The sequence below is a fragment of the Somniosus microcephalus genome, chromosome 8 (genome assembly GCF_052327205.1).
Source record: "Somniosus microcephalus isolate GS21.2 chromosome 8, FLI_Smic_1.0, whole genome shotgun sequence".
In the NCBI taxonomy this organism is placed as follows: Eukaryota; Metazoa; Chordata; class Chondrichthyes; order Squaliformes; family Somniosidae; genus Somniosus; species Somniosus microcephalus.
Window position 1 is genome coordinate 8,386,655 of NC_140994.1, and position 19,684 is coordinate 8,406,338.

At 47.6% G+C, this 19,684-nt stretch overlaps 1 protein-coding gene and 1 long non-coding RNA gene across 4 annotated transcripts in view; one reads left to right on the forward strand and one right to left on the reverse strand.

Annotated features, from left to right (window-relative positions):
* The window catches only part of prom2 (prominin 2), a 238,101-nt gene that overhangs the window by 68,985 nt on the left and 149,432 nt on the right, over positions 1-19,684 (forward strand). For all 3 annotated transcript variants that reach the window (XM_085994192.1, XM_085994191.1, XM_085994190.1), the window contains exons 10-11: positions 10,579-10,642; positions 13,743-13,902. In XM_085994192.1, coding sequence (XP_085850318.1) covers positions 10,579-10,642; positions 13,743-13,902 — 224 coding nt within the window. The remainder of the gene's footprint in view (positions 1-10,578; positions 10,643-13,742; positions 13,903-19,684) is intronic.
* Positions 1-19,684, reverse strand: part of LOC147113292 (uncharacterized) — a 196,010-nt gene that overhangs the window by 49,018 nt on the left and 127,308 nt on the right. The gene's annotated exons all lie outside the window — the stretch shown is intronic.

The window sequence follows — 19,684 nt, forward strand, 5'->3', positions numbered from 1 at the left end:
CTTTAACCTATCATAGTAAAAGATCAAACTTAACATGAAATCCTTATATATTTCGACCTGGAATATCCAAGGTCTACGCTCTTCACTGCGAGAAGTGAAAAGTAGGACCCCAGAGTTCATAGATGAAACTAAAGACCTAGATATTATCATTTTACAGGAAACTTGGTATAAAGGAAAAGGACACACTGGCTGTCCCCAAGGGTACACTGAGCTGGTGGTGCCCTCCAATAAATTACCAAGTGTAACCCAAGGCAGAGACTCCGGAGGCATACTGATCTGGTTTAAAACAGAACTTAAGAATTACATCAAATTTATAAAAAAGGGCGAAAACCATATGTGGCTCAAACTTGAGAGGGAGATTATCTCAAACACCCAAGATGTTTACATTTGCGCACTTTATATCCCTCCAATTGATTCCCCGTACTTTAAAGAGGACACCTTCTCCAACATGGAGGGGGAAATTATCCAATACCAGGCCCAGGGGAACGTGTTGATCTGTGGGGACCTCAATTCAAGAACGGGCGAAGAACCAGACTTCACCAATAATCAGGGAAACAATTATGTTTTCGGGAATAACCACTTTGACATCCCTTCCCTTCCATACAGGCATAACTGCGACAAGCAGTCAAATACCAACGGAAAACAGCTACTACAGCTCTGTCGAAACCTGGGTCTGTACATTGTCAATGGTAGGTTCATAGGAGACCTCCTAGGAAGATCGACCTATTGCTCACCTCTTGGCTGCAGCACAGTAGACTATATGATTACAGACTTAGACCCATCCTCTTTCAGAGCATTCACAGTCAAACCACAAACAACACTGTCAGATCACAGTCAAATTACTATGTTCCTCAAAAAGACAGAAACAAACAACATAGAAACACAACCCAGTAAACTGTACAACACCAAAAAATCGTACAGATGGGCCAAAAACGACACGGAAAAATACCAGAAAACAATTAGCAATGCATCAACTCAAGCTCTCTTAGACACCTTTCTGGATAACATATACACTCACAATAAAGAAGGCGTAAACCGGGCAGTTAGTAAACTAAACAATATTTTTGATAATTTGGCAACAAATGCAAACTTGAAAGCTCACAAGAACAAACCCAAAACAAAAAACTATGAAAAATGGTTTGACCGAGATTGCCATAACATGAGGAAAAAACTTAGAAAAATATCAAACCAAAAACACAGACATCCAGAAAACGAGGAACTACGCCTTACTTATTGTCAGACACTAACACAATACAGAAACACACTCAGAACCAAAAAAGAGCAATATATTAAGAATACACTCAGCTCCATGGAGGAATCCATTGATTCCAATTGTTTCTGGGAAAACTTGAAAACACTACACAAAAAACAACACGACGATTTGGCCATTCAAAATGGGGACACATGGGTAAACCACTTTGAAAAATTATACCAGAAAAAAACACTAAGACCAGAGCAACACCAAATATGCAAAAAACTGGAAAAGCTAGAAATGGCCATAAAAGATAACCAAAACCCGCTGGACGCCATAATAACAGAAAAAGAACTTCTTGAAAAACTCAAGGACCTGCGACCAGGAAAAGCCTGCGGGACAGACGGCATACTAAACGAGATGATTAAACACACAGACAACAAAATGAAACTGGCTATCCTAAAACTCTTCAACTTGGTTCTGAGTGTCGGTTATTTCCCTGATATCTGGAACAAAGGACTCATAACGCCCATATACAAAAGTGGGGACAAAATCGACCCAAACAACTATCGAGGCATCTGTGTAAACAGTAACCTGGGGAAGGTATTCTGTAGCATCATAAACAAAAGACTTATAAACTTCCTTGAGGAGCACAATGTCTTGAGTAAAAGCCAAATTGGATTCCTGCCAAACTATAGAACATCCGATCATATCTTCACCCTACAGACCCTAATTGACAAACACGTTCACAATAACAAAAGCAAAATCTACGCATGCTTTGTAGATTTCCAGAAGGCTTTCGACTCCATCTGGCATGACGGTTTATTCCTGAAACTTATCGAAAGTGGGGTAGGAGGGAAAACATATGATGTAATTAAATCAATGTATACAAACAACAAATGTGCAGTTAAAATTGGAGACAAACAAACAAAATACTTCCCACAGGGGCGGGGGGTGACGCAGGGCTCGCCAATCTCACCGACACTCTTTAATATTTACATAAATGGATTGGCAAAACTACTTGAACAATCTACAGCACCCGGCCTCACCCTATATGAATCCAAGGTTAAATTCCTCCTCTATGCAGACGACCTGGTTCTGCTGTCACCTACTAAAGAGGGGCTACAGCAAAACCTGGACCTGCTGGAGTCGTACTGCCAGACTTGGGCCCTGACAATAAATCCCCAAAAAACCAAAGTCCTTGTGTTCCAGCAAAGATCCAAACATCAGGGACCCAAAATAAATTTCACAGTAGGAACAACCAAAATTGAACAAACCACTAACTACACATACTTGGGCTTAAAAATCAGTTCTACGGGAAACTTCAAACTGGCTGTGAATGAACTGAAAGAGAAAGCAAGAAGGGCTTTCTATGCCATCAAAAAATCAATCCAAATAGAAATCCCAATTAGCATTTGGCTCAAAATTTTCAAATCAGTAATTGAACCAATTGCACTCTATGGCAGTGAGGTATGGGGACCGCTAACTCAACAAGAATTTGCAAAATGGGACAAACACCCAATTGAGATCCTACATGCAGAATTCTGTAAAAGTATCCTCCGGACTCAAAGGAAAACAGTAAACAATGCATGCAGGGCGGAACTAGGCCAATATCCATTAATAATCACTATCCAAAAAAGAGCCACCAAATTTTGGAATCACCTACAAATGAGCAATCCCCAATGCTATCACTACGACGCCCTGAAATGCCAAGAGCTGACCATAAAGAAGAATACCCTCAGTCAACTAGTCCTGGGACTCAGTGAAGTAACTACTAACAATACTAACAATAACCAGCCCCAGGACAGTGACAGGGTAACACAAAGAATTCGACCCAACACAATCGTCGCTAAGCAAAAGGAAAAATATCTGACATATTGGGCAGAAACAACAAAAACCCAAAGCAAACTCAATTGCTACTTGGCCCTAAACAGACAATACAACATAGCTGATTACCTGACCATGGTAAAGGATAACAAACTGAGAAGAACCTTGACAAGGTACAGACTTAGCGAACATAGCCTAGCGATCGAAAAAGGCAGACACAGGCAGACCAGGCTGCCAAGAGAGGACAGGATATGCTCTCACTGCAGTCAGGGAGTGGTGGAGACAGAGATGCACTTCCTCACAGCTTGTGGAAAATATCAGGGCATCAGGGAGAATTTCTACCAAAAATTCTCACAAATATGCCCTGATTTCAGAAATCTGAATGACAACCAAAAACTCCCATTCCTACTGGGAGAGGAGAGAAGCTGTATAACACTGGCGGCGCACTATGTTACAGCTTGCCATGAACAGAGGGACAACCAGTAAACTAAGAAAAAAATATATATAAACAATGCGAATGTATATTTATACACTCAGGGATATACCTGTTTATACACTGTATGAATAGAACTGCGTTTATGTGCTAAACCATAAATGTATTTTGATGCTTTGGCAACATAAGATGTAACTTATCATGCCAATAAAGCGATTTAAATTGTAAATTGTACTCTTCTAACTCTCAGTCTTTTATGAGTAATTGATAGCGCATCAATTTTATTAACAACATTTTTATAATGGAGAAGATCCTCACACCAGCATGCCTGGACTTAGATCATCGGGAGGCGGACTCATCCACCAAGTTTACTCACTGGCTTAAGTGTTTCGAAAAATTCCTGACCGCCTCCGAAGCAATCAAATCGGACGAGGACAAGCTGGATGTCCTGACCTCCAAAGTGAACCACCGAGTGTACTCGGTCATCCAAGACGCGACCTCGTACGCGGACGCTATCAAGCTCCTCAAGGACCAGTACACGCGCCCAGTGAACGAAGTGTACGCCAGGCACCTTCTGGGGAGTCGTAAACAACAACCTGGGGAATCGACCGTGGAATACCTTCAGGCACTGTCTGTGCTTGGCCGGGCCTGTGGTTGTAAGGATGTAAAGGCCACCGTGTACACAGAGGAACTTATCCGGGACGCTTTTGTAGCAGGCCACAGATCCAATTACACCCGACAGCGACTGTTGGAGCAGAGTAACCTCGACCTCAACAAGGCCTCTGAACTCGCACTATCGTTGGATGCAGCCTACCAGGGCATGGATGCCTACTCCTCTGCACCGTGGACGCCGCGGGGAATGACAGCCTGGGACACGGTAGGACCGCCTCATAGCGCCGTGCCACCCCAGCCACACCCCAACAACGGCCCAACTACCGCAGCAGTGTCCCAAGGCCAGACAGCAGTGCCCCAAGGCCAGAAATGCTACTTCTGTGGCCAGGCAAAACACCCCAGAGCGCGCTGCCCGGCGAAAAACGCGATCTGCTCGGGCTGCGGGAAGAAGGGACACTACGCTAGCGTCTGCAGGGCCAAAGCCACCCCGAACCCCAGCAGCGCCGCGTGTGGGCCATGCGGGCCGCCATCTTGGACCTCCCCGGCCATGTGCGAATCACCGGTACAGCAGCCATTTTGGACGCCTCCAGCCGCATGGGGATCATGGACGCCGCCACCTTGGATGACAGCCGGGACGCAGCAGGCCCCCGACACCGCCTCATCTGATACCCGCAGCGACACACCGACCCCTACGCTGGCATCCGTTACACTGGACCAAGCGAGACCGCACCAACTGGCCAGTTCCACAATGGACATTAAGGTAAATGGTCACGATACAATCTGCCTTTTTGACTCTGGGAGCACGGAGAGCTTCATCCACCCCGACACGGTGCGGCGTTGCTCTCTCCCAGTCCTGCCTGCGCAACAGCGGATTTCTATGGCCTCCGAGTCCCAGTCGGCGGACATCGGCGGCTACTGCGTGGTGACACTCGTAGTAGACGGGACCGTGTACGATCATTTTAAACTTCTGGTCCTGCCTGACCTCTGCGCTGCCGTCCTGCTGGGGTTAGATTTTCAGTGCCACCTTAAAAGTGTTACGATGGCGTACGGTGGACCCCTACCCCCACTCACAGTCCGCAGCCAGCAGCTTCCAAATTGCCCGCCGCGCACCAGGTGCAACCTCTCCACACTCAGAGTCACCCCCCCACCACTGTTTGCTAACCTCACCCCTGACTGTAAGCCCATCGCCACAAAGAGCAGGCGATACAATGCCGGGGACAGGGTTTTCATTAAAACCGAAGTGGAGCGGCTCCTGAAAGAAGGGATTATTGAGGGCAGCACCAGCCCCTGGCGAGCCCAGGTTGTGGTCGTTAAGACCGGCGAGAAGCAGCGCCTGGTCATCGACTACAGCCAGACAATAAATCGCTACACCCTGCTGGACGCCTACCCACTCCCCCGTATAGCTGATATGGTCAACCAGATCGCGCAGTACCGCGTCTTCTCGACCATTGACCTGAAATCAGCGTACCACCAGCTCCCCATCCGCCCTGAGGACCGCCAGTACACTGCCTTTGAGGCAAACGGCCGCCTCTATCACTTCCTTAGGGTTCCCTTTGGCGTCACCAACGGGGTCTCCGTCTTCCAAAGGGAGATGGACCGGATGGTAGATCAAAATGCGTTGCAGGCCACTTTCCCATATCTGGACAATGTGACCATCTGCGGCCGTGACTTGCAGGACCATGACGCAAACCTCGAAAAATTCCTCCGCACCGCCCAACTCCTAAACCTGACATATAACAAGGAGAAGTGCATATTCCGCACAAACCGCCTCGCCATCCTTGGCTGTGTTGTGGAACACGGAGTCATCGGCCCCGACCCCGACCGGATGCGTCCCCTTATGGAACTTCCACTGCCCCACTGCCTCAAGGCCCTGAAGAGGTGCCTAGGGTTTTTCTCCTATTACGCCCAGTGGGTCCCCTACTATGCGGACAAGGCCCGTCCGCTGATCAAGTCCACCTCTTTTCCCTTGACGGCAGAGGCCCGCTTAGCCTTCCACCGTATCAAGGAGGACATTGCCAAAGCCACCATGCACGCAGTGGACGAATCCATCCCCTTCCAGGTGGAAAGCGACGCGTCCGACTTTGCCCTGGCCGCTACCCTCAATCAGGCGGGGAGACCCGTGGCCTTCTTTTCACGAACCCTCCAAGGCCCGGAGACCAGACACTCCGCTGTTGAGAAGGAGGCCCAGGCGATTGTGGAGGCTGTGCGTCATTGGAGGCACTACCTGGCCGGAAAACGATTTACCCTGCTCACTGACCAGCGTTCAGTTGCTTTTATGTTTAACAACAAGCAGAGGGGCAAAATCAAAAATGACAAGATCTTGAGGTGGAGAATCGAACTTTCCACCTACAACTACGAGATCTTGTACCGGCCCGGGAAGCTAAATGAACCCCCGGATGCGCTATCACGTGGCACCTGCGCCAGCGCGCAGATCGATAGACTACGGGCTCTCCACAATGACCTCTGCCACCCGGGGGTCACCAGGTTCTTCCACCTCATCAAGGCCCGCAACCTGCCTTACTCTATTGAGGAGGTCAGGATCATGACCAGGAACTGCCAAGTCTGCGCTGAGTGCAAACCGCACTTTTATAGACCAGACAGGGCCCACCTGATAAAAGCCACTCGCCCCTTCGAGCGCCTGAGCGTTGATTTTAAAGGGCCTCTCCCCTCCTCCGACCGCAATGTGTACTTCCTCAATATTATTGATGAGTACTCCCGTTTCCCGTTCGCCTTCCCCTGCCCGGACATGACCAGTGCCACGGTCATTAAATGTCTGAACAACCTCTTCACCCTGTTCGGCTTCCCCAGCTATATCCATAGCGACCGGGGCTCATCGTTTATGAGCGACGAACTCCGTCAGTACCTGCTAACTAGGGGTATTGCCACAAGCAGGACCACCAGTTACAACCCCCGGGGGAACGGACAGGTGGAAAGAGAAAATGCGACAGTTTGGAAGGCCGTCCTGCTAGCCTTAAAGTCTAGGGGCCTTCTAACCTCCCGCTGGCAGGATGTGCTCCCCGATGCGCTCCACTCTATTCGGTCACTGCTCTGCACTGCCACTAACGCCACCCCTCATGAGAAAATGTTTGTCTTCCCAAGGAAGTCCACATCGGGGACATCGCTACCGCCATGGCTGACGTCCCCAGGGCCGGTCCTACTGAGAAGACACGTGAGGACCCATAAAACGGACCCCCTGGTCGAGAGGGTCGACCTCCTCCACGCCAACCCCCAGTATGCTTACATCGCATACCCGGACGGGCGGGAGGACACAGTCTCCATAAGAGACCTTGCACCCTCGGGGGCCGCAGTAACCCACTACCCACTACCACCCCCCCCCACGATCCGATATCCAGCCCCAGCAGACGGCAGGCCTGGGCCCCGCGACCCGCTCGACATCTACGAGGACGACACGCCTGTGCCACAGCCTACGCTGGACTCGACGCCAGAAGCTTCACTACCCCTGCCGTCACCACGCCGATCACAGCGGCAGACAAGACCTCCGGAGAGACTCCAATACACTAACTTTTAATACACTTCACCCCGCCGGACTCAATTTTAAACAAGGGGTGAATGTGGTAAACCACTGTTTGTATTCCTGTTTGTCCTGTTTGTATTCCACTGTGTACATGCCTGGACATGCCTCGGCTGACTCCTCCCACAGGTCCTAGTATAAAGGTGACTGCTCCCCAGCCCTTTGTATCCTGGACCGGTCGACCACTCAAGGCAGACCTCCATTCTGTTGTTAATAAAAGCCTTTAGTTACTCTTCTAACTCTCAGTCTTTTATGAGTAATTGATAGCGCATCAATTCCCAGGTATCCATTACTCTCTATAACACATCCCAGGTATCCATTACTCTCTATAACACATTCCCAGGTATCGATTACTCTCTATAACACATCCCAGGTATCCATTACTCTCTATAACACATCCCAGGTATCCATTACTCTCTGTAACACATTCCCAGGTATCCATTACTCTCTATAACACATTCCCAGGTATCCATTACTCTCTATAACACATTCCCAGGTATCCATTACTCTCTATAACACATTCCCAGGTATCCATTACTCTCTATAACACATTCCCAGGTATCCATTACTCTCTATAACACATTCCCAGGTATCCATTACTCTCTATAACACATCCCAGGTATCCATTACTCTCTATAACACATCCCAGGTATCCATTACTCTCTATAACACATTCCCAGGTATCCATTACTCTCTATAACACATTCCCAGGTATCCATTACTCTCTATAACACATCCCAGGTATCCATTACTCTCTATAACACATTCCCAGGTATCCATTACTCTCTATAACACATTCCCAGGTATCCATTACTCTCTATAACACATTCCCAGGTATCCATTACTCTCTATAACACATTCCCAGGTATCCATTACCCTCTGTAACACATTCCCAGGTATCCATTACTCTCTATAACACATCCCAGGTATCCATTACTCTCTCTAACACATTCCCAGGTATCCATTACTCTCTATAACACATCCCAGGTATCCATTACTCTCTATAACACATTCCCAGGTATCCATTACTCTCTATAACACATCCCAGGTATCCATTATTCTCTGTAACACATTCCCAGGTATCCATTACTCTCTATAACACGTTCCCAGGTATCCATTACTCTCTATAACACATTCCCAGGTATCCATTACTCTCTGTAACACATTCCCAGGTATCCATTACTCTCTATAACACATTCCCAGGTATCCATTACTCTCTATAACACATCCCAGGTATCCATTACTCTCTATAACACATTCCCAGGTATCCATTACTCTCTATAACACATTCCCAGGTATCCATTACTCTCTGTAACACATCCCAGGTATCCATTACTCTCTATAACACATCCCAGGTATCCATTACTCTCTATAACACATTCCCAGGTATCCATTACTCTCTATAACACATTCCCAGGTATCCATTACTCTCTATAACACATCCCAGGTATCCATTACTCTCTATAACACATTCCCAGGTATCCATTACTCTCTATAACACATTCCCAGGTATCCATTACTCTCTATAACACATTCCCAGGTATCCATTACTCTCTATAACACATTCCCAGGTATCCATTACTCTCTATAACACATCCCAGGTATCCATTACTCTCTATAACACATCCCAGGTATCCATTACTCTCTATAACACATCCCAGGTATCCATTACTCTCTATAACACATTCCCAGGTATCCATTACTCTCTATAACACATCCCAGGTATCCATTACTCTCTGTAACACATCCCAGGTATCCATTACTCTCTGTAACACATCCCAGGTATCCATTACTCTCTGTAACACATCCCAGGTATCCATTACTCTCTGTAACACATCCCAGGTATCCATTACTCTCTATAACACATCCCAGGTATCCATTACTCTCTATAACACATCCCAGGTATCCATTACTCTCTATAACACATCCCAGGTATCCATTACTCTCTATAACACATCCCAGGTATCCATTACTCTCTGTAACACATTCCCAGGTATCCATTACTCTCTATAACACATCCCAGGTATCCATTACTCTCTATAACACATCCCAGGTGTCCATTACTCTCTATAACACATCCCAGGTATCCATTACTCTCTATAACACATCCCAGGTATCCATTACTCTCTGTAACACATTCCCAGGTATCCATTACTCTCTGTAACACATTCCCAGGTATCCATTACTCTCTATAACACATCCCAGGTATCCATTACTCTCTGTAACACATTCCCAGGTATCCATTACTCTCTATAACACATTCCCAGGTATCCATTACTCTCTATAACACATTCCCAGGTATCCATTACTCTCTATAACACATTCCCAGGTATCCATTACTCTCTATAACACATCCCAGGTATCCATTACTCTCTGTAACACATTCCCAGGTATCCATTACTCTCTATAACACATTCCCAGGTATCCATTACTCTCTATAACACATTCCCAGGTATCCATTACTCTCTATAACACATTCCCAGGTATCCATTACTCTCTTTCACACATTCCCAGGTATCCATTACTCTCTATAACACATCCCAGGTATCCATTACTCTCTTTCACACATTCCCAGGTATCCATTACTCTTTATAACACATCCCAGGTATCCATTACTCTCTGCAACACATTCCCAGGTATCCATTACTCTCTGTAACACATTCCCAGGTATCCATTACTCTTTATAACACATCCCAGATATCCATTGCTCTCTATAACTCATTCCCAGGTATCCATTGCTCTCAATAACTCTCAGGTATCCATTGCTCTCTATAACTCTCAGGTATCTTGCTTTCTATAACTTTCAGTTGGTCAATGCTCTTTCAGATATTCATTAACTCTCTATGACTTACTCCCAGTTATCAGTTACTCATAATATAACAGTACCCAATCATTAACTACAATTACTCAGTCTCTGTAATCTTCCGTGTAAAGTCAACACCTTGTCTCAATCCTAACTTGTGTTTGTTCCTTTCTGCAAAGGGTTACAAAGCTTTTAATGACACACCAGCCATGCTTGCCAACCAGTCAGCCAGCACTGTGTCAGGTGAGTGCCGTCCTGGATTAAACCTGTTGTACACTACAAACCTAACCGGCATTGCTGCTGCATATTGGTGTTGGTGCACAGGATGGGGTAAATCTGTGCCAGCAACATTCGATTTTTATTTTCCTCCTCTTTGCTGCCCCATGTTACCATGTTCCAAGGGGCATTGGCAGTGTGTGGCTCTGATGTGTGTACAAGGGGCAATGCACAGCACCGATATACCAATCAGAGCTGTAATACATCTGGGTTTGTTCAGAACCATTGTGCAATGACATTGTGCAGTTCCAAGCTGCAATGCCAATATATGCAATGGATTAAGAATTGGCTACATTGCCGTAGCCACAAGTTGTTATTAAAAGCAGTGGATTTGCTTGGAGGCTAGTTACCCCGGTTACCAGTGGTGAGCCCCACACCCCTCACCCCAGGGAGCGTTGTTACTATATTAAGAAATAACGCAGAAAAGTGCAAAGTGATACATTTTGGTAGAAAGAATGGGGAGAGGACATATAAACTAAATGGTACAATCCTAAAGGAGGTGCACGAACAGAGAGACCTGGGGGTATGTGTGCATAAATCGTTGAAGATGGCAGGGCAGGTTGAGAAAGCAGTTAAAAAAGCATACGGGATCCTGGACTTCATGAATCGAGGTATAGAGTACAAAAGTGTGGAAATTATGATGAACCTTTATAGAACACTGGTTCGGACTCAAATGGAGTATTGTGTCCAATTCTGGACACCACACTTTAGGAAGGATGTGAAGGCCTTAGAGAAGGTGCAGAAAAGATTTACGAGAATGATTCCAGGGATGAGGGACTTCAGTTACGTGGATAGACTGGAGAAGCTGGGGTTGTTCTCCTTAGAGCAGAGAAGATTGAGAAGAGATTTGATAGAGGTGTTCAAAATCATGAGGGGTCTAGACAGAGTAAATAGAGAGAAACTGTTCCCATTGGCGGAAGGGTCAGATTTAAGGTGATTGGCAAAAGAACCAAAGGCGACATAAGAAAACATTTTTTACGCAGCGAGTGGTTAGGATCTGGAATGCACTGCCTGAAAGGGTGGTGGAGGCAGATTCAATCGTGGCTTTCAAAAGAGAATTGTGTAAGTATCTGAAGGAAAGAAATTTGCAGGGCTACGGGGAAAGGGCGGGGGAATGGGACTAGCTGAGAGCCAGCACGGGCTCGATGGGCTGAATGGCCTTCTTCCGTGCTGTAACCATTCTATGATTCTATGAGTAGGCCATGTGGCCCCTCGAGTCTTCTCCGCCATTCAGCAAGATCACGGCTAATCTGTACTTCAACTCCAATTATCCGCCTTTGCTCCATATCCCTCGATACCCTTGATTTATAAATGACCCGGCTGTAGGTGTTGAGGGAATGGTCAGCGGGTTCGTGGATGATATGAAAATTTGTGCGAGTGTTAGGACCGTAGAGGGGAGCGAATCTCTGCAAGCGGATTTAGATACGCTGGGGAAAGGTTAACTCAGGCGACTGGTATTTAACCCAAAGAAGTGCAGTGTGACACACGTGGGCAGGGCCAGTGCCAATTACACTTACAGTTTACACAGAACAGAACTGAAATCGGTCGAGAGAGAAAAGCATCAGCTGATGACTATGGCTTCTCGGTACTGGTCAAGAACTTTAGAGAATGATGTACTATGCCACCATTACCAGCCGCGCCTTCAGCTGCCTGGGCCCCAAGCTCTGGAATTCCCTCCCTAAACCTCTCCGCCTCTCTACCTCTCTCTCTTCCTTTAAGACGCTCCTTAAATCCTGTTTGACCAAGCTTTTGGTCACCTGCCCAATATCTCCTTCTGTGGCTCGGTGTTTTGTTTGATAATCGCTCCTGTGAAGCGCCTTGAGATGTTTTACTAGGTTAAAGGCGCCGTATAAATACAAGTTGTTGATGAGTCTGGAGGTAACAAAAGCGTGGATGAGGGTTTCAGCAGCAGATGGGCTGAGGCAGAGGTGGAGACAAAAATCTGTTAATCTCAATCTTGAAAACTCCAATTGACCCCCAGCACCCACAGCGTTTTGGGGGCAAGAGTTCCCGATTCCCTCTACCCTTTGTGTGAAGAAGTCATAGAGTCATAGAGTTTTACAGCACAGAAAGAGGCCCTTCGGCCCATCGTGTCTGCGCCGCCCATCCATCCCTGTCCAGTCTAATCCCATTTTCCAGCATTTGGTCCATAGCCTTGTATGCAATGGCATTTCAAGTGCTCATCCAAATGCTTCTTGAATGTTGTGAGGGTTCCTGCCTCTACCACCCTTTTAGGCATTGAGTTCCACATTCCAACCACCCTCTGGGTGAAAAAGTTCCTCCTCAAATCCCCTCTAAATCTCCTGCCCCTTACCCTGAATCTATGCCCCCTTGTTATTGACCCCCCAACTAAGGGGAAAAGTTCCTCTTTGTCTACCCTATCCATGCCCCTCATCATTTTGTACACCTCAATCAGGTCCCCCCTCAGCCTTCTTTGCTCCAAGGAAAACAACCCCAGCCTGTTTAGTCTTTCTTCATAGCTGAGGCGCTCCATCCCAGGTAACATCCTGGTGAATCTTCTCTGCACCCTCTCCAAAGCAATCACATCCTTCCTATAGTGCTTCCCGACATCACCCCTGAACGGCCTGGCTCTCAATTTAATATTGAGTCCCCTTGTTCTGGATTCCCCTCACCAGACATAATAGTTTCTCCGTATCTACCCTATCGAATCCCTTTATCATTGTAAACACCTCGATTAGATCGCCCCTCAACCTTCTAAACTCAAGGGAATACAAACCAAGTTTATGCAACCTCTCCTCATAGTTTAACCCTTTAAACTTCCAGTATCATTCTGGTGAATCTGCGCTGGAACCCCCTCCAAGGCCAATATATCCTTCCTGAGGTGCGGGGCCCAGAACTGAGCACAGTTACTCCAGGTGGGGTCTGAGCCGGGCTCTGTCCAGCAGAAGCATCACTTCCTCCCCTTTGTAGTCCAGCCCCCTGTGATAAAGGCCGACGTTCCAGCAGCCGCTTTGATTACTTGTTGGAGCTACGCACGAGCTTTAAGTGATATATAAAAAAATTGTTTCATACAAATAAATTTTACCTTGTTTTTGTGTGCACGCAGAAGTAAAGAAGAGCATAAAGCGTATTGAAAATCAGATACAGAACATCACACAGGAATTTCCGATATTAACCTCAGTAACATCAATCAGTTCCGAACTGGACAATGTTAATAGCTCAATAAAAGAGTATCTCCCACAGGTCCATCTGGTAGATAAGTACAGGTAAGATAGAAAAGGGGGCCGCATTACTGTATTACCTGATATACCCCACACCCCTCACTGTAACACTGATATACCCCACACCCCTCACTGTAACACTGATATACCCCACACCCCTCACTGTAACACTGATATACCCCACACCCCTCACTGTAACACTGATATACCCCACACCCCTCACTGTAACACTGATATACCCCACACCCCTCACTGTATTACCTGATATACCCCACACCCCTCACTGTATTACCTGATATACCCCACACCCCTCACTGTAACACTGATATACCCCACACCCCTCACTGTATTACCTGATATACCCCACACCCCTCACTGTAACACTGATATACCCCACACCCCTCACTGTAACACTGATATACCCCACACCCCTCACTGTAACACTGATATACCCCACACCCCCTCACTGTAACACTGATATACACCACACCCCTCACTGTAACACTGATATACCCCACACCCCTCACTGTAACACTCCGATATACCCCACACCCCTCACTGTAACACTGATATACCCCACACCCCTCACTGTAACATTGATATACCCCACACCCCTCACTGTAACACTGATATACCCCACACCCCTCACTGTAACACTGATATACCCCACACCCCTCACTGTAACATTGATATACCCCACACCCCTCACTGTAACACTGATATACCCCACACCCCTCACTGTAACATTGATATACCCCACACCCCTCACTGTAACACTCCGATATACCCCACACCCCTCACTGTAACACTGATATACCCCGCACCCCTCACTGTAACACTGATATACCCCACACCCCTCACTGTAACACTCCGATATACCCCACACCCCTCACTGTAACACTGATATACCCCGCACCCCTCACTGTAACACTGATATACCCCACACCCCTCACTGTAACACTCCGATATACCCCACACCCCTCACTGTAACACTGATATACCCCACACCCCTCACTGTAACCCTGATATACCCCACACCCCTCACTGTAACACTGATATACCCCACACCCCTCACTGTAACACACTGATATACCCCACACCCCTCACTGTAACACTGATATACCCCACACCCCTCACTGTAACACTGATATACCCCGCACCCCTCACTGTAACACTGATATACCCCGCACCCCTCACTGTAACACTGATATACCCCACACCCCTCACTGTATTACCTGATATACCCCACACCCCTCACTGTAACACTGATATACCCCACACCCCTCACTGTAACACTGATATACCCCACACCCCTCACTGTATTACCTGATATACCCCACACCCCTCACTGTAACACTGATATACCCCACACCCCTCACTGTAACACTGATATACCCCACACCCCTCACTGTAACACTCTGATATACCCCACACCCCTCACTGTATTACCTGATATACCCCACACCCCTCACTGTAACACTGATATACCCCACACCCCTCACTGTATTACCTGATATACCCCACACCCCTCACTGTATTACCTGATATACCCCACACCCCTCACTGTAACACTGATATACCCCACACCCCTCACTGTATTACCTGATATACCCCACACCCCTCACTGTAACACTGATATACCCCACACCCCTCACTGTAACATTGATATACCCCACACCCCTCACTGTAACACTGATATACCCCACACCCCTCACTGTAACACTGATATACCCCACACCCCTCACTGTAACACTGATATACCCCACACCCCTCACTGTAACACTGATATACCCCACACCCCTCACTGTAACACTGATATACCCCACACCCCTCACTGTATTACCTGATATACCCCACACCCCTCACTGTAACACTGATATACCCCACACCCCTCACTGTAACACTGATATACCCCACACCCCTCACTGTAACACTGATATACCCCACACCCCTCACTGTAACACTGATATACCCCACACCCCTCACTGTAACACTGATATACCCCACACCCCTCACTGTAACACTGATATACCCCACACCCCTCACTGTAACACACTGATATACCCCACACCCCTCACTGTATTACCTGATATACCCCACACCCCTCACTGTAACCTCTGATATACCCCACACCCCTCACTGTAACACTGATATACCCCACACCCCTCACTGTAACACTGATATACCCCACACCCCCTCACTGTAACACTGATATACCCCACACCCCTCACTGTAACACACTGATATACCCCACACCCCTCACTGTAACACTGATATACCCCACACCCCTCACTGTAACACTGATATACCCCACACCCCTCACTGTAACACTGATATACCCCACCACCCCTCACTGTAACACTGATATAACCCACACCCCTCACTGTAACACTCTGATATACCCCACACCCCTCACTGTAACACTGATATACCCCACACCCCTCACTGTAACATTGATATACCCCACACCCCTCACTGTAACACTGATATACCCCACACTCCTCACTGTAACACTGATATACCCCACACCCCTCACTGTAACACTGATATACCCCACACCCCTCACTGTAACACTCGATATACCCCACACCCCTCACTGTAACACTGATATACCCCAGCACCCCTCACTGTAACACTGATATACCCCACACCCCTCACTGTAACACTCCGATATACCCCACACCCCTCACTGTAACACTGATATACCCCACACCCCTCACTGTAACCCTGATATACCCCACACCCCTCACTGTAACACTGATATACCCCACACCCCTCACTGTAACACACTGATATACCCCACACCCCTCACTGTAACACCTGATATACCCCACACCCCTCACTGTAACACTGATATACCCCGCACCCCTCACTGTAACACTGATATACCCCCGCACCCCTCACTGTAACACTGATATACCCCACACCCCTCACTGTATTACCTGATATACCCCACACCCCTCACTGTAACACTGATATACCCCAACCCCCTCACTGTAACACTGATATACCCCACACCCTCACTGTATACCTGATATACCCCACACCCCTCACTGTAACACTGATATACCCCACACCCTCACTGTAACACTGATATACCCCACACCCCTCACTGTAACACTCTGATATACCCCACACCCCCTCACTGTATTACCTGATATACCCACACCCCTCACTGTAACACTGATATACCCCACACCCCTCACTGTATTACCTGATATACCCCACACCCCTCACTGTATTACCTGATATACCCCACACCCCTCACTGTAACACTGATATACCCCACACCCCTCACTGTATTACCCTGATATACCCCACACCCCTCACTGTAACACTGATATACCCCACACCCTCACTGTATACATCTGATATACCCCACACCCCTCACTGTACACTGATATACCCCACACCCCTCACTGTAACACTGATATACCCCACACCCCTCACTGTAACACTGATATACCCCACACCCCTCACTGTAACACTGATATACCCCACACCCCTCACTGTAACACTGATATACCCCACACCCTCACTGTATACCTGATATACCCCACACCCCTCACTGTAACACTGATATACCCCACACCCCTCACTGTAACACTGATATACCCCACACCCTCACTGTAACACTGATATACCCCACACCCCTCACTGTAACACTGATATACCCCACACCCCTCACTGTAACACTGATATACCCCACACCCCTCACTGTAACACTGATATACCCCACACCCCTCACTGTAACACACTGATATACCCCACACCCCTCACTGTATTACCTGATATACCCCCACACCCCTCACTGTAACCTCTGATATACCCCACACCCCTCACTGTAACACTGATATACCCCACACCCCTCACTGTAACACTGATATACCCCACACCCCCTCACTGTAACACTGATATACCCCACACCCCTCACTGTAACACACTGATATACCCCACACCCCTCACTGTAACACTGATATACCCCACACCCCTCACTGTAACACTGATATACCCCACACCCTCACTGTAACACTGATATACCCCACACCCCTCACTGTAACACCTGATATACCCCACACCCCTCACTGTAACACTCTGATATACCCCACACCCCTCACTGTAACACTGATATACCCCACACTCCTCACTGTAACACTGATATACCCACACCCTCACTGTAACACTGATATACCCCACACTCCTCACTGTAACACTGATATACTCCCACACCCCTCACTGTATTACCTGATATACCTCACACCCCTTCACTGTAACACTGATATACCCCACACCCCTCACTGTAACACTGATATACCCCACACCCCTCACTGTATTACCTGATATACCCCACACCCCTCACTGTATACCTGATATACCCCACACCCCTCACTGTATTACCTGATATACCCCACACCCCTCACTGTAACACTGATATACCCCACACCCCTCACTGTAACACTGATATACCCCACACCCCTCACTGTAACACTGATATACCCACACCCCTCACTGTAACACTGATATACCCCACACCCCTCACTGTAACACTGATATACCCCACACCCCTCACTGTAACACTGATATACCCCACACCCCTCACTGTAACACTGATATACCCCACACCCCTCACTGTATTACCTGATATACCCCACACCCCTCACTGTAACCCTGATATACCCCACACCCCTCACTGTAACACTGATATACCCCACACCCCTCACTGTAACACTGATATACCCCACACCCCTCACTGTAACACTGATATACCCCACACCCCTCACTGTAACACTGATATACCCACACCCCTCACTGTAACACTGATATACCCCACACCCCTCACTGTAACACTGATATACCCCACACCCCTCACTGTAACACTGATATACCCCACACCCCTCACTGTAACACTGATATACCCCACACCCCTCACTGTAACACTCTGATATACCCCACACCCCTCACTGTAACACTGATATACCCCACACCCTCACTGTAACACTGATATACCCCACACCCCCTCACTGTAACACTGATATACCCCACAACCCCTCACTGTAACACTGATATACCCCACACCCCTCACTGTAACACTGATATACCCCACACCCTCACTGTAACACTCTGATATACCCCACACCCCTCACTGTAACACTGATATACCCCACACCCTCACTGTAACACTGATATACCCCACACCCCTCACTGTAACACTCGATATACCCCACACCCCTCACTGTAACACTGATATACCCCACACCCCTCACTGTAACCCTGATATACCCCACACCCCTCACTGTAACACTGATATACCCCACACCCCTCACTGTAACACACTGATATACCCCACACCCCTCACTGTAACACTGATATACCCAACCCCTCACTGTAACACTGATATACCCCACACCCCTCACTGTAACACTGATATACCCCACACCCTCACTGTAACACTGATATACCCCACCCCACTGTACCTGATATACCCCACACCCCTCACTGTAACACTGATATACCCACACCCCTCACTGTATTACCTGATATACCCCACACCCCTCACTGTATACCTGATATACCCCACACCCTCACTGTAACACTGATATACCCCACACCCCCTCACTGTAAACCTGATATACCCCACACCCCTCACTGTAACACTCTGATATACCCCACACCCCTCACTGTATACCTGATATACCCCACACCCCTCACTGTAACACTGATATACCCCACACCCCTCACTGTAACACTGATATACCCCACACCCCTCACTGTATTCCACCTGATATACCCCACACCCCTCACTGTAAACACTGATATACCCCACACC